At 42.8% G+C, this 15,882-nt stretch overlaps 1 protein-coding gene across 2 annotated transcripts in view; it reads right to left on the bottom strand.

The window, feature by feature from the left end:
* LOC139931799 (dipeptidyl peptidase 1) overlaps positions 1 to 15,110 on the bottom strand; it is a 31,484-nt gene extending 16,374 nt beyond the window's left edge. The window contains exons 1-8 of one of the 2 annotated variants that reach the window (XR_011785526.2): positions 14,694 to 15,110; positions 13,981 to 14,126; positions 12,322 to 12,476; positions 11,339 to 11,494; positions 10,533 to 10,651; positions 8,906 to 9,037; positions 8,123 to 8,355; positions 6,907 to 7,715 (exon numbers count right to left, since the gene is read on the bottom strand). Coding sequence is in view for 1 of the 2 variants with exons in the window: in XM_071925407.2 (XP_071781508.1) it covers positions 7,449 to 7,715; positions 8,123 to 8,355; positions 8,906 to 9,037; positions 10,533 to 10,651; positions 11,339 to 11,494; positions 12,322 to 12,476; positions 13,981 to 14,126; positions 14,694 to 14,856 (1,371 nt within the window). In the remaining variant the exon portion in view is untranslated. Of the gene's footprint in view, positions 1 to 5,839; positions 7,716 to 8,122; positions 8,356 to 8,905; positions 9,038 to 10,532; positions 10,652 to 11,338; positions 11,495 to 12,321; positions 12,477 to 13,980; positions 14,127 to 14,693 lie in introns of those variants that run through there. The other variant, XM_071925407.2, reaches the window with a different exon arrangement.
* Positions 15,111 to 15,882: the final 772 nt, after the last annotated feature.

The following is a 15,882-nucleotide window of genomic DNA, read 5'->3' as shown; positions in this document are numbered from 1 at the left end:
ATTCTTGTTACAGCATCACATGCTATGGTATCTCATCATTCAGTCAGTTCGGTGGTAGGGTTTGTCCAATATACTTCTCTCTGGTTTAAGATCTTTTCAACATCGCCACCTCTATCTGGTGGATTCAACTTTTCTATACCACAGAACCTGAATGATGAGATGCCATGTTTACAATCATTGAAATGAACTGCCACTGGGTATTCTCTATCATTTCTCCTGATAGAGCTCTTATGTTCACTTATTCTAGAGGATGAGAGGTTTTCCCACACATCATATGACACGAGAAGTAAAGCATGTTATTACATCATTAATTGGAAATATTTTGCCAGTATGAGGATGACAGAAGTATTCACATTTTATCATGTTGTTGCATTGTGCACATCCTCTGCATTTGTAGCAACCATTGCAGAGTGGGCGTAGAAGAGTTTGAGTGACACCCTTCCTTGGATTCCTGTTGGCATGTGTCGCGGAATTTCTTCAATAAACAACTCAGTTGACTGCTGTTGATTATGCTTTTATTGTACATGCACAGGAGAAAGGTAATCACTGAAGTAGTGAAACGGTCCTTTTCTCCGGACATCGGGTACCGGGCAGTATTTACACTTTGCTCGGGGGTGGAGCTAACAGAGGAAGAGTAGAAACTTACATACAACCAGCCTGCAGTGACACCTGCAGGCCTAGCGACACACAGCTTATATAGGGCTATACAATTCCACACATGCACCAATCTACCCCTTAGATTACGTCCCCTTCTATATACTATAATGGGAGGCTCTCTGAGGTCAGACACTGTAGGATCTGATGGCAGTATATGGCTGTATTTTTTTACAATAGTGCCCAATTTGTGAGCATTTGGGGTGTGTGTAGTGCTGAACATTACTGAATGGTTCTTCTTTTTGGGAAGAGTCTTTTGCAAGAGTTCTTCACAGGGTCTATCAATGGCCATTTTAAGGGCCTCATCCAGCAACTGAAGGGGATAACCACGTTCAGTAAACCTGTGTTTCATGTCTGTAGCTTTTTCTATGTTGTCATCAGTGGTCTGGCAAATACGTCTGAGCCTGCAAAACTGCATCTTGGGAAGACTTCTTTTTAATGGCAAAGGCTGGAAATATGTGCCACCAACAATTTGTTTCTGTCTGTTTCTTGAGATGTGCATGTTTTTTTGACCCACCTGAGATTGGGATTTTTCATTCAATAACCTTGTAAATTCATGTAGTTCATCCGCTGTTCCCAGAAAAAGGCAGTAAATGTCATCAATATAGTGATACCATTTAAGAATATTCCTTAAGAATGGGTTCTCAATAGGGTTATATACAAATCTCTCTTCAAAAAGACCCCCTCATACAGATTAGCTTGGTGCTAGGGGGATCCCCATAGCTGTGCCACCCACTTGAAGATAATACTCATCCTCGAATTTGAATACCAGAGAGAAGTATATTGGACATTACAAGCCCTATCACCAAATGGACTGAATAATGAGATACCACGGCATGTGATGCTGTAACAAGAATGGAGTCTCTTTCTCAGTGTTGCTAGATTAGACCTACTTAAAGATCAAACACATTGCATTGCAAAATTAAATTATATATTTAGTCATTTGTTGTATTTTGTCGGAAATATTGCTCTACAGTGAGGATTTCTTTAAAACTATAAAATTAACCTACTGAACTCTTATTTTGACAAGGGGAGGTTGGATGAACCGGATGTAGCTATGACCAGTCATAGGACTGGCCAATGAGCGGCAATGAGTATTGAGTTGTCTCTCCCCGAGACAAAAAATTATGGAGTTGGAGGGTATAGATTACCTTGCTACATCAAATTAAGGAGGATGAACAGCTTTTTGACTCCCTTGCTGCTGCTGCTGCTGAATCCCTGGATGTGGCCCAGAAGAACGGCTTGGTTGGGCAAAATGAAACAACTGTTCCCTGGCTAGGCAACACTATTGGGGACACTGAGGAGGACCCTTGGGTGCATCTTGGTGCTAAACCTGGCCTGCTCCACACCCCTCATCCAGGAGCCTTGGACCCGTGTCCGGAGTGGAAATGGGAAGGTCAGGTGTTCCTTTTGGGCCCCTCTAGCAGGTTCCAGGCTTTGGACAGGCTTGTGTCAGCTGAACTCCCTCAACCCTCAACTAAGCCCTCTAAACCCACTTCTTGCCCTACATCCCCTTGCATACAATCCTCCCGCACTCCACCTCCATCCTCCCATGCTGCAGCTCCTTCTTCCTGATCTCCCCCAGCTGCTGTGGAGCTCATTAGTAGGACTGCCTCAACTGTTGGCCCACCTCCACCACATCTGCGTCTCATCCCAATGGATCCAGTAGGCCTACTCCTCCCCCTAAAAGTGGTCCTCCCTCTATTCTCATAATTGGGTCATCTATGGTCCATCACGTCACCCTCCCCAAGGCAGAAAGATTCTGCTACCCAGGTGCTAAGGTCCGAGACATTGATGCCAAAGTACCATTGGTACTCTGTGAGCACCCTTCAGCATCAAATGACTCTAACCTCAAGTAATCTGAGCAGCTCAAAAATGACTTCAGAATTCTCATTGATACTCTCCTGGTCTCAGGGAGACAGTGCATCATCTCTGGACCAATGCCCTCCCCCCGCTATGGTGATATGAAATTCAGTCGCATCCGTCAACTCCACATATGGCTGAAGGGTTATTGCAGTTCTTTGGGAATTTGTTGACAATTTCTCTGCATTTTGGAACAGGCTGGAGTTATTCAGACAGGATGGTACTCATCCCAATAGAGCTGGCTCTTATCTTTTAGCCTTGAACATGGATCTTGCACTGCATTCTGGTAAATCCTTAAGTACCTGACGGCGTACATGTCCGACCCATAATAGTGATGCTATAAATTCACCTGTATCTAGTATTCCTGTATTACTGAATCATAGGCCTTCTGGACATTTTTCTGGTGCAGTAGTCAGCAGGAATCATAGGAACCTAATTGCGGTTTGGACTACATGCTTAACCCATACTATACAGCATAATCCCACTGTCAAACCAGTTTCCATAGATAATCCTGGTATTTTTAAGTCAAGAATCGAAGAAGAATCAATTGAGCCGGTAGAGGAGCTGGTGTAGCCATCTATGTAAAATCCAGGTCCACTGTTGCTGTGCTCAAGTTTGTCTCAGTCCCCAAATATTTTGAATTCATTGCACTGAAGCTGGACCTGGGTCATAAACCTTCTATAACAGTGGTGGGGATCTATAGGCCCCCTTCGGCTGTAGCTGATTCGTTGCATTTGTTGGCTGAGCTGCTTTCTCCCTTTGCCAAAACAGAATTGTTAATCCTTGGGGATTTCAATTTGGACTGGTTGACAGATTTATCTAATGGTCCAAAGGATATCTGTGGTGATTTTAATTTAATACAACTAATCTCTGAGCCAACTAGACCAAACCTTAAAAATCCATCAAAATCCACCCTCCTTGAGCTAATTTTGACCAATAGGCCAGATAAATGTACTGCCAATGGTGTATTTGGTCTCAGCATCAGTGACCATTGCCCCATTGCCTGCATCAGAGATGAGAGGCTGGAGAAATCTACACCACGAATTTTAGTCAGGAGAAATTTTAGAAATTTTAACGAACAAACTGAGGAGTTATCTTCATTGTTTCATTCAAGGAACAAGGCATGGGCCCTGGCCAGACGTTTAGGGGACCCCTCCCACTGGCTGGCCTTCAGACAACTTGTGAGAAAAGCAAAATCAAACTACTATGTACATTTACTACCCAAAAAAGTTTTGGAAGATTACAAACTCCTCCAGAAAACATAATTTCAGTACTTTGCCCAACAATTTTATTTCTGATCATTGTGTTTTAACTTAGGAAATAAAGCTAATGCCACTGTAGATGGTGAGGGGCTCTCTCCCATGACTATGGACAGCTCTTCGTCTGTAGTATTAGATGCTCTTTTTACAATAGATATGAAGAAATCAATTGGTGAGGACAGTCTGGATCCCTTCTTTCTGAAGGTCTCTGCCCCCCCTGATTGCAGAATATATTGCCCATATTTTTAACCTATCTATTTTATCTGGTATAGTACCCCTAGTCTGGAAAACAGCACGTTTTACCTCTGCATAAAGGTCCTAATAAAAGTGACCCTAATAACTATCGTCCAATCTCTAAATTGTCCTGTCTAGCCAAAATCTTGGAATCCCTGGTGAACAAACAACTTAAGGCATTTCTTAACAGTCACTCTGTTCTTAGTCTGGTTTCAGGGCCAAACATAGTATGATCTCGGCCACTTCCTTAGTTTTAAATGACATTGTATCTGCCCTGGATAAAAGTCAAGACTGTGCCGCACTCTTTGTTGATTTATTTAAGGCATTTGACACTGTTGATCATTTCCTGCTTTTACAGAGTCTTATATTGGATTTGATTCTGCTGCCATATTAATGTTTGATGTCATAGTAATAATAAAAAATGCCATAAATGTGCCATTTTTAACGCTGCATGTATTACACTGTGCAGAATATATACAGAACGGAGACTAAAGTGGACATCAAACATTAATATGGGTGCTCACTTAACAAACTTTACCCAATTTTTTACTGGCATGGGGGTGAGTAGATATTGACTGAATTTTCATTTTTGGGTCAACTATTCCTTTAAATTGGTGTTAAATGCTGACAAGACAAAATATGTTATTTTTTGGAGCAAGAGATACTGATTATAATGACCTTCAGCTCTGCACCTTAAATGGCACATGTATTGAACGAGTTCCCCATTATAAATACCTTGGAATTTGGTTGGATGAGAAATTTTGGACTTGGCTTCTATTGAAACAGATCCTGTTTTGGTCTGCTAGAAAGAGACTAATAGAGGCGCTATTCCTTTTTGTTCTGGATTATGGGGACATAATCTACAGAAATGCATCTGCTACCACGCTTAAGCCATTAGATGCAATTTCTCACTCAACTCTTAGATTTTTAACAGGCGATAGTTACAGTACCCACCATTGCATCCTCTATAAAAAAAGTTGGTTGGCCCTCCCTTTGTATCAGGAGAGACCAACATTGGTATACATTTATTTACAAAGCCCTACTTGGGAATTACCATTGTACTTTAATTCACTTTTACATCGGAATATTGGAGCCTACCACACGCTCCCAGGACTGCCTAATGCTCGAGGTTCCACGTTTCTCCATGGACCTCGGAAAGACTGCTTTTAAGTTTTGTCCTCTGCATACCTGGCATATCTCAGGGTTTGCTGAAATATGATCCCCTTGTTCCCCTGGGACTTTTTCAGTCGAAGATATCAACTCTGGTTAACCTTAATTGCACCTGTTTTAAATGATGCATCTGTGAGGATGGACTGATCTGTGCGATTCTCTTTTTTAATTGTCTTTGTTTATTTATTTATTTGTAATCTCAGCACCACTGGAAAAGAGGGTCCCAACCCTGTGCGTCTTTCGAGAGCTAAATAAAAGTTGATTGATTTAATCCGACCCAGACTTGAAAATCAAATATTCAAGGTATGTTTTGGTTTTGTGATTATCAATTACAAAAGGAGACTTCGAGTCATATTTGCGTTTCTGCGTCTTGTTAAAAACCTAGCCGTAATCTCAATCTCTTTCCAGTCTAATGCAGAAAACAAACCTCCCACACGGGAAAATCAAATAATCAAGTTGTGTTTTGGTTTTCTAATATGAACAAGACAAGGGGTTTTAGAGTAGTATTTTCGTTTCTGCATCTTGTTAAAAAACGAAAAGAAAAAAAAAAATTCTCATTTTTGCCCACTTTTGATTTAATGCAAAAACAAACTGTTAAAACGTACACTGACCGTAGTTTTGCCATGTGACACGCACACACACACACACTAAGCCCAATAGCAAATATTTATAGATTTTATTTTCTCTCAAATTTTAAAACATAGTGCAAACATCAGAATGGGAAACTCTGCCTACATTGAGATGGGAGGAGAAATTGAGGCACTAGAATCAGTTACATCCCTTTCACATATGATCAAGAAATCCCTTTTAGATGCTCCCCAGAGAGCTAACAATTGTCCCACAAGGAAATATGGCAGTCAAGAAGGCTCTAAATTGATGCGAGGACAGAAGATATGACTCAATCTCCATTGTGCTTCCCTGAGACATGGAATTGAGGCCCTCAACCTGACAAGCAATCAAAAAAAATTAGAACACTGAGTAGAAGCTACCAACTCCAGTACACCCACATCAATTCCCTTTAAATGTTAATTGAAAGAACTTACTACCCGTCATGATTTAGGTCACAGACATGCTAGTCCATTTTGATTCCAAGTATAGCTTGTATCTGCAGTTACAGCTTGAAGAAAACAGTCCATTTCACTGCCAACAGAGAAGTGGTTGCCGACATCAGGAGCCATAACAACATTTGGCTTAAAGCAACAGGTTAAGCTGACATGGTAAATTTGGACTTCTGCTTGGTACCAGACTCAGACATTGCGTCAAGCAGCAGGAAGAAGAAATCAGTGCAGAGTAGCTTCCTCCCTCCAATTCAGATCCATTCTAGGAGCTACAGACCCAGAAGCATGTGTGAATACTGAAAGGGGAAATGGACCCTAAAACAAAAGTCTCCATGTTATGATTTTGACAAAAAGGCAGCAGCAAGGCTTTGAACTAATGTAGGTTTATTACCTCCGCCAAGGAGGTTATGTTTTGGGTGCCGTTGGTTTGTTTGTGTGTCTGTCAGCAGATTACAGAAAAACTACTAGCCCGATTTTCATGAAACTTCATGGAAGGTGTGTAGCATGGGCCAAGGAAAAACCCATTAAATTTTGGAGCGGATCCGGATCCGACTCACGAACAAGCAATAATAGCACGAACCTTGGCGGAGGTCTGCGCTCTCCAAGTGCCCTTCTAGTATTAGCCTTGTTTTAGAATCTCTGCAGGGGTTGCGGGTTAATAATAAAACTGACGCTCAGCTAAGTCTTGCCCTGAGTTACATGTTAGACCTTTTATCCCCATATGAGCCAGAGCACCACCTGACACAAGACTCTCCTGGTCAAGGTCTATGTTAACTAGAGGTGACTGGGCAGGCAGTCTAAGTTTTTCACATCTCAAAAACATTTATAGCCATTTATGAATCTTGACTAACCCAAGAACGCTCAATTGGATCTACAAGCATAAACAAACATAAGGATTTGACAGCTGCTGGACTGACAGTGAATCAGAGACTTGCATAACATGCTACTTCTGTTTTAGCTGTGGATTTCCTTTTGAAAGATAGTTCATGGCCATGCAGTCTGGGAGAATGCTCCTTGAAGGGACATTTAAAGATCAAAAAGATCCATGTTCTGTTTACGACTGGAATATGGGTCATTACATTTCCAAGCTCCCCAGGAGACACTGGAAGCCTGACAATGGCTGAAATCAAATAGGAAGGGAAGCTACGCTGCACTATTGAGACTCAATCAAGATTTCCCCCCTCCCACCTTGTTCCTCGGTTTACAACTTCTACAGTTTGGGGATGGGCTTGGCTGCCACGGCGATGCTCTCGATGGCACACTCGTCACTTCCCCTGCGGATTCGGAAGAAGCCTTCTTCGCCCCAGCCCGTGCCCCAGCTGTTCTTCACAATCCAGTACTTCTGCCCAGTCATGTGGCAGCGGCCATACCCCACCAAAAGCACAGCATGGTTGGTCAGCTCGAAGGGGTTGTAGGAGTCTCTGAGGAACGTGTGGTGGTAGATGCCCTCCTGATAGTTCATGAAGTCGGGGTACACCTGCAAGAGGGGGAGTGGGAGGGTTAAGCGGGGATTTGAGTATGTGCATGAAATCTGTCACGGCTGTTGTAGTTCACTGAAGCTGAACCAGATGAAAAGTATACATGAAAACACTAAACTGACAAAACTGGAGTATAATTTGTTTGCAGTTTCTGTGTTCTTTAAGTCTTCCGTTTTGTGTTAAAATCAAGCTACATCTCTAGAAGGTGAAGGTCTAGTGAGTTTGAGAAGAGCAGACAACATTTATGTAAAAGGTCAGATTTACTATGGAACACATTACACATGAAACAGCTTGGAAACCCTTTAATAGATTTAGACAATGTGTGCATGCATATAGGAGCAGCATTTAGGTGTAAAATAGACTAGATGAGTAGGAGACACTGAGCAGCTGTTGTGTTTGTACCCACCTCAAACGCCACTGCCATGGGTCCATTCTGGACCAGTTCCAACATCATGGCCATCTCACTGCAGCCACCATAAAACCCACCGACGTAGCTGTACTCTGCTGTGTAAAGACGGCTGCAGCTCTGAGGAACGCCACATGGAGAGTTCTTTCCAATATACGGGAAGCATGACTCATCCACAATGCCAAAGTCCTGGATGTACTTCCCAATCAGGTATGGGAAACCACCATCACAACCTTAAGAGGTTGAGAGAGAGAGAAGTTGAGCAGTAAATCGGGTTTGAGAAAAAGCCATGAGATTTTAATTGAGACTTGCCATTTCTGTGGAATTCTTGGAAGTTTGTCTCAACCTTTTTTTTAAAAAAAAAAGAGTGAAATCTCTGATCTAGTCCAAGGAGAAATTCAAAAAGAATTTTCCAGGACTCTTTAAAAGAATTAATCAGAGTCAGAAATACCCTAATCAGAGCAGTTATGAAAGGCTTCACTTTCCAAAAACACTTGAGTGCTACTTGGTCTGATTAGGCAGAAAAGGGGCCAGAGTTCTCTGCACGGTTCAGCACTTTTCCATTATTGTCATGACTTCCTCCAACAGGATCCCAGTCAACGGAGTTAAATCAAATTAGCATTTTCTAATTGCTGTCCATTTGCCACCTGTATTGACACCTGTTTGGATGTAATGGAAATGGAAGGATCTGCTGGGGAAACCAGATGAATTTTAGACATATCCGATGTTAAGTCCCATATCAACTTTAAGAAACCTGTCTGAGGGAAAGACGAAGTTTGTTACCTTGGGAATATTGGGAACAGGAGACCACTTGCTGCGGGCTGAAGATGGGAGTCTCACTGTTGTTGGTGAGGATTCGGACGCGAGCCTCCAGCATTCCCATGGTAGCAAAGGAGTAGCAGCTGCCACATGATCCTGAAACAGAACACAGAGGTTGACACTTGGGTTAAGAGAAAGCACACTGCTGCGCACATCATTTTATATTAGTTTATAACACAGTAGTACATTAAACAATTAGTTCAAGAATACATTACTGTCAGTCTGTACTCTACGTGTTGTCATGTTCCTAATGTCCAAGATAGTTCTCTGTATGATCGCCATATTTCATGAAAATGGAACAAGGCACTGGGAAATTACAGAAGGCCTGAGAGACATACTGGATGCACTGCAATGAAAGTGATTTTATATTCAGGGCCTGTTATAAAGAACTTACACTACACTATGGATTGGGAACCACATTTGGTTATAGGCTTAATGCTGTAGGGTTGAGGGTGGGGGGTTAATTGTAATCATGATTTAATGAGTCTGGGTGACAAGAATACATTTTTGATTTGGTCCCAAACTTGAACCCCTTTTTTAAAGAGTGATATGATATGTAATATAGAGACAGTTCAGTTGAATTCTAGAGCTACACCTGCCAGAGTGAAATCTTAATGAATGGCCTAATTGTTGGGCAAATTAATGTCAACCTTTATAATGGCCTTAAGGGGTGTAATCAATACATTCAGTTTCTGAAAGGAAGATTCAGCAGGATGACCACAAGTTTGTGTTGTCCAACCCACAAAATACAAAAGTCAGAGCCATCTCACAGGACTTGCTGTGCTGAAACCTCAATTAAGTGCTGTTAACAATACAATCTACTCCTGCATCTTCCCTTTTTAGGTAAAATATTACGAGGGTCAAACCTGGGTAGCATTTGATGTAAAAAGGCTATGTTCCTATGTAAATTCAGCCCAAGACCAGCGAGGTCGCCTTGTAAGCCACCTCAATCTTGTGTGTTTTCATGAACCGAGATGGAACCCACAAAATCCATGATTCATAGGGTTATGGCAGAATAATAAGCTCCACATACAGTGGCTTTGAGGGGTGCTATTCAAATACTGCAGCCCTCTCCAGATCCTTAAAAAAAAAAAAAAAAAAAATCCAGCCCTGCAGAGGCCCTCTCAGACACTCCAGCTACTCAGCACGCATAATCTCTCCACTCACACACTAGGCTGCGTAGAAACACTGGAGGAGAGGAGAAAGCATTACTGAGGAAGACCCTGGACAGCCAAAAGGACGGCAAAGTAGCTGGCGAGCTACTGTTCACTGTCTGCCTTTATTGGCAGCTGCTCAAGTGTAAAGGTGCTGCTTTGTGCGTCATGGATCCAGCAAATCTTTTAGAACATTTGCATCTTTGGTGTTAGTGTTTGTAATCTCTTGTGTAGGTGTACAGATCAAATACTGCATCTCCAAAAAGTCCACCTTTTCAGGAACTGAGAGAGACAGTAATTTTCTCCACAGACACATATTACAATGCTTTGGCTGGGTCCCAGGGCCACGACTTTTCCCTCAAGTCAGCACTCTATTATACATAGTAAGAGACACACTGGAGTTTCAAGGTTTAAACAGGACACTAATGAAATGTCACCTTGGTTTCGGACGGGGCTGAGGAAGTTGACACCGTTGACGTCTCTCCAGTCCCAGCGCTCAGGTAGAGCTGCTGCCATCTTTGCTACGTCAGCTGTCACATGGGCGGGGGAAACACGACTGGGGTATAAGATAAAGAATCATATTTAAGTTAATTTGACTTCAGGCGACTGAAATAGTCTGAAAAAGCTCAATTTTATAATAAAAGAACAAAACAAAAAAAAACACTAAGAGCTATGGAGATTAAGGTGGGTTTGATAGCTACAGAAGTAGTGTTAAAAAAGGACTGAACAAATGAGTTTAGTTTCAGCAGATCTTTGTATGCACTGGTTGGGTCCTCTATTGTTGGTATGTGTACACTGTGTGTACCCAGATTTCTTGGTGGGGTTGAAAAGTCTCTGAAACAGCAATTAGAGCCCATCACACAAACTCCACACTGAAACTAATACATATGGTATTTCAAAAAAGGAGAGTGGTGGATCCTCTTGGAAGAACAGCTGCCATCTTGCCATAAATCAGGGGTATTCAACTGTGGAGGGCCGGGTGTATGCAGGTTTTCATTCCAACCAAAGACAACAGCAGGTGATTTCACTGATTAGCAAACCTTCAGCCAGAGAGGAGGAACTAATCAGTGAAATCATCCGTTGTAGTCTTTGGTTGGAATGAAAACCTGCATACTTGGCCCTCCATGACACACAGTTGAATACGTGTCATCGGTATTGGTTTTGGCATCACATTGTCTAAATGCAGTTTCATACACCTCCCCACCTAGTTAACAGTATGGGAAATACTGGTCCAGATACTCACATGGGGATACGAGAGGCAGGCCCTCCAGCTCTGTACAGCAGCTCCTCCAGACTGTAAGTCTCATAGTCTGGGTAGGAGGCGGCCTTCCAGGAGCTCTGGACTGAGTTGATCGAATCAACGAAGTCACGGTTGTTTTTGTACGGACTCTGGAGAAGCCTGGGGAGGGCGGAGGAGATGGAATATGTATGTGTACAGCCACAGCCACATTACAAGTAATTGGCTGTTATCTTGGATCACAGTATACAGCCAACATTATCTGGTTAACTCTACCTGTCCGAGGAGCAGTTTGGTATACATACACGGGGGGGGGGTACATGCCCTTCCTCAGGGACACTTCAGTGTTAATAAAATGGGTACCAAGGATCAAACCAGCGACCCACTGACAACTTGTCAGCAACACGCTGCTTGCAATATACTGGTTTAAATCAAACTTTAACCAAAGAGTCTGGGAAGCTCCTTTTATGTTGCCAGTAACTCAGTCAGGAAGTTCACTGAGCACTGCTTTTTCAAATCAAGCATTTCTGTATTGCCTGTGGACAAGTCCGGTGTTGAGGAATGACTGTACTTTGTCAGATTTCTGATGTGAATTCAGTTTGCCAGGCACATTTCCACAGGTCATTAGAGGGTGAGTGAGAGAGAAACTCTGTTCACATCAAAAAAGGACGAGCAAGAAAAAAAAGGTTAGATTAAAGCAGAGATGGCCAAAGTACATTGTACACTAAAAGGAAGGATCATCAATACAGTCTGCCCTGACATTATGAGTACAAACAAGACACTCTTGTGTGTCACAGTCCACTGATGTCTTGCTTGCTCGGTGATTGTTAGCTTTTGTTTCTCCATTGTACACTTTGGGGATGTACTGTTACTGCCATCAGGCAGAACCCAGGCTAAAATACAGGCTTGTTTTGGGGAATTTTCCTGCTCTGCCTTAAACACAGGGGTAGTTTTGGAGATTTTCCTAAACATACAACAAAACTATTAACCTGCGGGTGAAGACGATGTTGTCCTCTTTTCGGGGTGGCAATGGCTCCACTTTCTTGGCAACAAAACAGGCCCAATTGTGTCCCAGGACGTCATGGACCCACCCTGGCAGAGTCTGGTCACAGTAGCTGGTCACCTTAGGGCCCTCAGTAGTGTACTGGAAGACATAAGGACACAATTAGATTTGGGCTTGTAGTGTAGCTCACAAGTTCAATATAGTCATATCTTGTGTATTTGTAAAAAGAATATGTTGTGCAAGGGAAGAAACATGAAGTTGACAAGACTCAACTTTCAAAAAGCAACAGACTACTAAGTAGTCAAATTATTAATTATCAAGTTAATGCAGTTCAAGTTTTGAGAAGGAATGTGAAGAGCCTGCATAATACAGTACAAAGTCAAAAGCAACAGAATCTCAAAAAACAAAAAGTGAGGAGAAAAGTAGCTGTCAATTTAAATGTATAGGAAGCAAGACCACACTAATTAGGAGCATAGTGTACTACTATTATGACCCCAGTGTCACTAGGGACGTCATCCCCGTCATCTCTGAATTTTTCCACGACTACTTAAGGCAGCAACACCATTAGGGCAGTGATGAGTGAGAGGGTGAAAAGTTTGGGGGCTTTCAAATCCTACAAGGAAGAACAGGAAAGGAGAATTATCATAGGCAACAAGAAATGGAAGTAGACTATGAGTCTTCTTGGTCTTCCGGGATTCTCATAAATATTCATTACTGGGGGCAGGTCTTCAGGTCAACATGGGCTGTGATTAGTCAGTCCTCAGTGCAGGTAATTGTGCCTGGAAGCCAGACCCCCAGTCTCGCTCACAGACCACAACACTGAGCTCAGACAGGTCAAGACAATGAGGAAATTGAACTGGATGTGAATAAGTCATCTGTCACATGGGTTTTGTAGGCAAGACAGGCCATGACACTTCCTTCTACAAAGCATCATGTGAGTGAAGGGGAAAAACACTAGAGCATTACAATTTAAAAAAAGAAAAAACAAGAAAACTAGCCTTGAATGACTCAGTTGCTGAATATTGTACGGTTCAAACAAGTTTAGTTTCTACCTGGTGTAAATGCACTGTGCTCATGCTCTCTCTCACCATTAACTTATCTACTAAGATCTCTATACTTATCTCTATACTTAGCAACCTTATGTCACATGAGTGGAGAGGAAAAACTATTCATAGTGAAAGTAAACCTTGAATGTAGCAGCACTCCCAAAAGCAGGTTTTGTTTAACAATGTAACTTCGACACTCGAGCCCACAGCGCAAATTCCTTCCCACATTTTTTCAAACACAGTAATTTGGCATTGCTTAGAATGAGGAGTTGAACTGCGACTACACAAACTAGTTTAATGATTAAGCTAGGCTAGGCTAATTGATGAAAGATGAGTGGTACCATAACACAAGAATTTTCTATAATACAGCTCGTGGGAAGTAGTCGTGAGAATGAGAATTTCATTAGCCTTCAGCCAGTATTTTCAATCTAGGGCAGTGCAAAATTTAACTTCACCAGCCAAAATGTGGAAAAGGTAGCCACAGGCTTTTTGCAGTGATGAAACATAAGTAATTGGGGCACTGCCATGGCAAAATACTGTACATAAACCAAAAGTATCGCTCAAGTTAATGAACTTCATTGCGTCCGTGCATCTTTAACCTTGAAGAAGGCGAACCACTTGTAGTCGTTGATGACCACTTCAAAGCCCTGGTTGTAGATGAGGGTGAAGAAGCCGCTGTTCCCCAGGTCGTCTGTGGCCACAGACAGTTTCTCCAGGGTCAGTGTCACCGTACTCACACCTGTGGCTGCAGAGAGGGGCAACACAACTGAGCTTCAGTGTAAAAGAGGATAACTGAATGCAAGTGATTCACCTATGGACCTCATCTCCACCAATACAGCCAGCAGCTTTCAGATGAAATTCCAACTGCAGTGCATCGTGGATTTCAGTACCTAGTTAGACAGATGCAACTTACACTAGAATTTCCAAAACCCCCAGAGATCCTTCAAGGGGTCCCCAGCGAAATTATACATATTACTATCACAGGAATAGACAATCCTGTGCCATGTAGGGCCGAGAGTCTACAGGTTTTCATTCCAGCCAAAGACTACACACTGGTTATTTCACGGCTGTAGTCTTTGGTTGGAATGAAAACCTGCAACCAGACTCTCGGCCCTCCGTGGCACACAGTTTCTCATTTCTGCACCATTTCTTCAGTCAGGATAAGTTAACCTGGGAGAAAATGACTAGGAATGACTATTATGATCAGAGGTGTCACTCTGTTATCTCCCCAACTACTACAGTATATAGAGTACTCTCAGATAGCTGTTCCTGGAACAAAACTTTGGGGGTCTGTGGTGTTCAGTGTCTCTACCTTCACTGGAGCAGTTGACAGTCTTGTCGTGGCCTCCTCGAGACACCTGGAACACCCATGTCCCCAGCAGCTCCTCATAGGTGCAGTTGGCAGGTGTGTCACCCAGGGACCCCTCTACCCACAGCAACAGCACACACACCAGCACACCGCTCACCCTCATCATAGCGACACGCAGCTAGCTAACGTTACACACACGAGAACTACGCAGCCAGATGTGCGTCTTCTAAGGAAAGGCTTCAAGTCTTCCCTAAACCCGTCGGCCTGCTAATTTGCCCCACCTGTCCGACTTTAGGTGTAGTTTGTCTCCTCTGCCCGCTACTTATACAATTGGGGAACTTTCTCCAAAGATCCTGGCTTCAACCGTCAAGATAGTTCACTTCCTACTCAAGCCTGTGGAAACCCAACAGCATCATGCACATGCGCACAACTATCTGTAATTATAATTAAACGAATAATCAGCTAGCAGGGTAGTCAGCTAACGCATTCGGCAGTTAAAGTATGCAAAACCATGGATATTCTGACATTTAAGTGCAAAACAGAGGCTCCTGTTCAGTCTCACAACAGTATCAGTGGCTTACCGAAACGTTACATGTTAAGCTGTTTCGCTAAATCAAATAAACCCCTCGTAGAAGAAAAGATATTGGACCACCGAAAGTGAGAAACTTTCACTGATTCACAGCCAAAAAGAAACGTTGTAGTCGGTCTAACGGGATTTAAGCGAAGACGGAAGTACGCAGGGGTGAAACCTCTCTCTTCGACTGATGTCCTTCTCGCTTTCTGGTTTCGTTTCCCTGGTCATATGACCCGCCGGCAGTTTGGAGCATGCGCGGCACACGCGAGACTCGAGGAAAGAGAAAACCGTAATAATACTGGTCTACCCGAGTGGGTGGAGTTTGTTCCTAATGCTGTGCTTCTCTCGGCCTGAGACCATAACTCCACCCACGCAAGTTGCCGTGGAAACAAAAACGTGCACTCGCGTCGAAATGTCCAACCTGTCCCGTTGTTAAATCAGAGGTAAATGCAACCCAGGTGTGGTAAATAGAATCTCGTCTAGAGAGGTCTGTGCGCGGAAAATGGTTTCTAGAATTTTTTTTCCAGTGAAGGTCATACAATTTGAAGATGGTTATAAAGATCTATAGAAGCCTAATCCTGTCATGAATTTTAGAAGGACATGATACAAATATCACAG

This window comes from Centroberyx gerrardi, chromosome 6, assembly GCF_048128805.1.
Source record: "Centroberyx gerrardi isolate f3 chromosome 6, fCenGer3.hap1.cur.20231027, whole genome shotgun sequence".
Classification (NCBI taxonomy): Eukaryota; Metazoa; Chordata; class Actinopteri; order Beryciformes; family Berycidae; genus Centroberyx; species Centroberyx gerrardi.
This window is presented reverse-complemented; position numbering and strand designations above follow the sequence as displayed.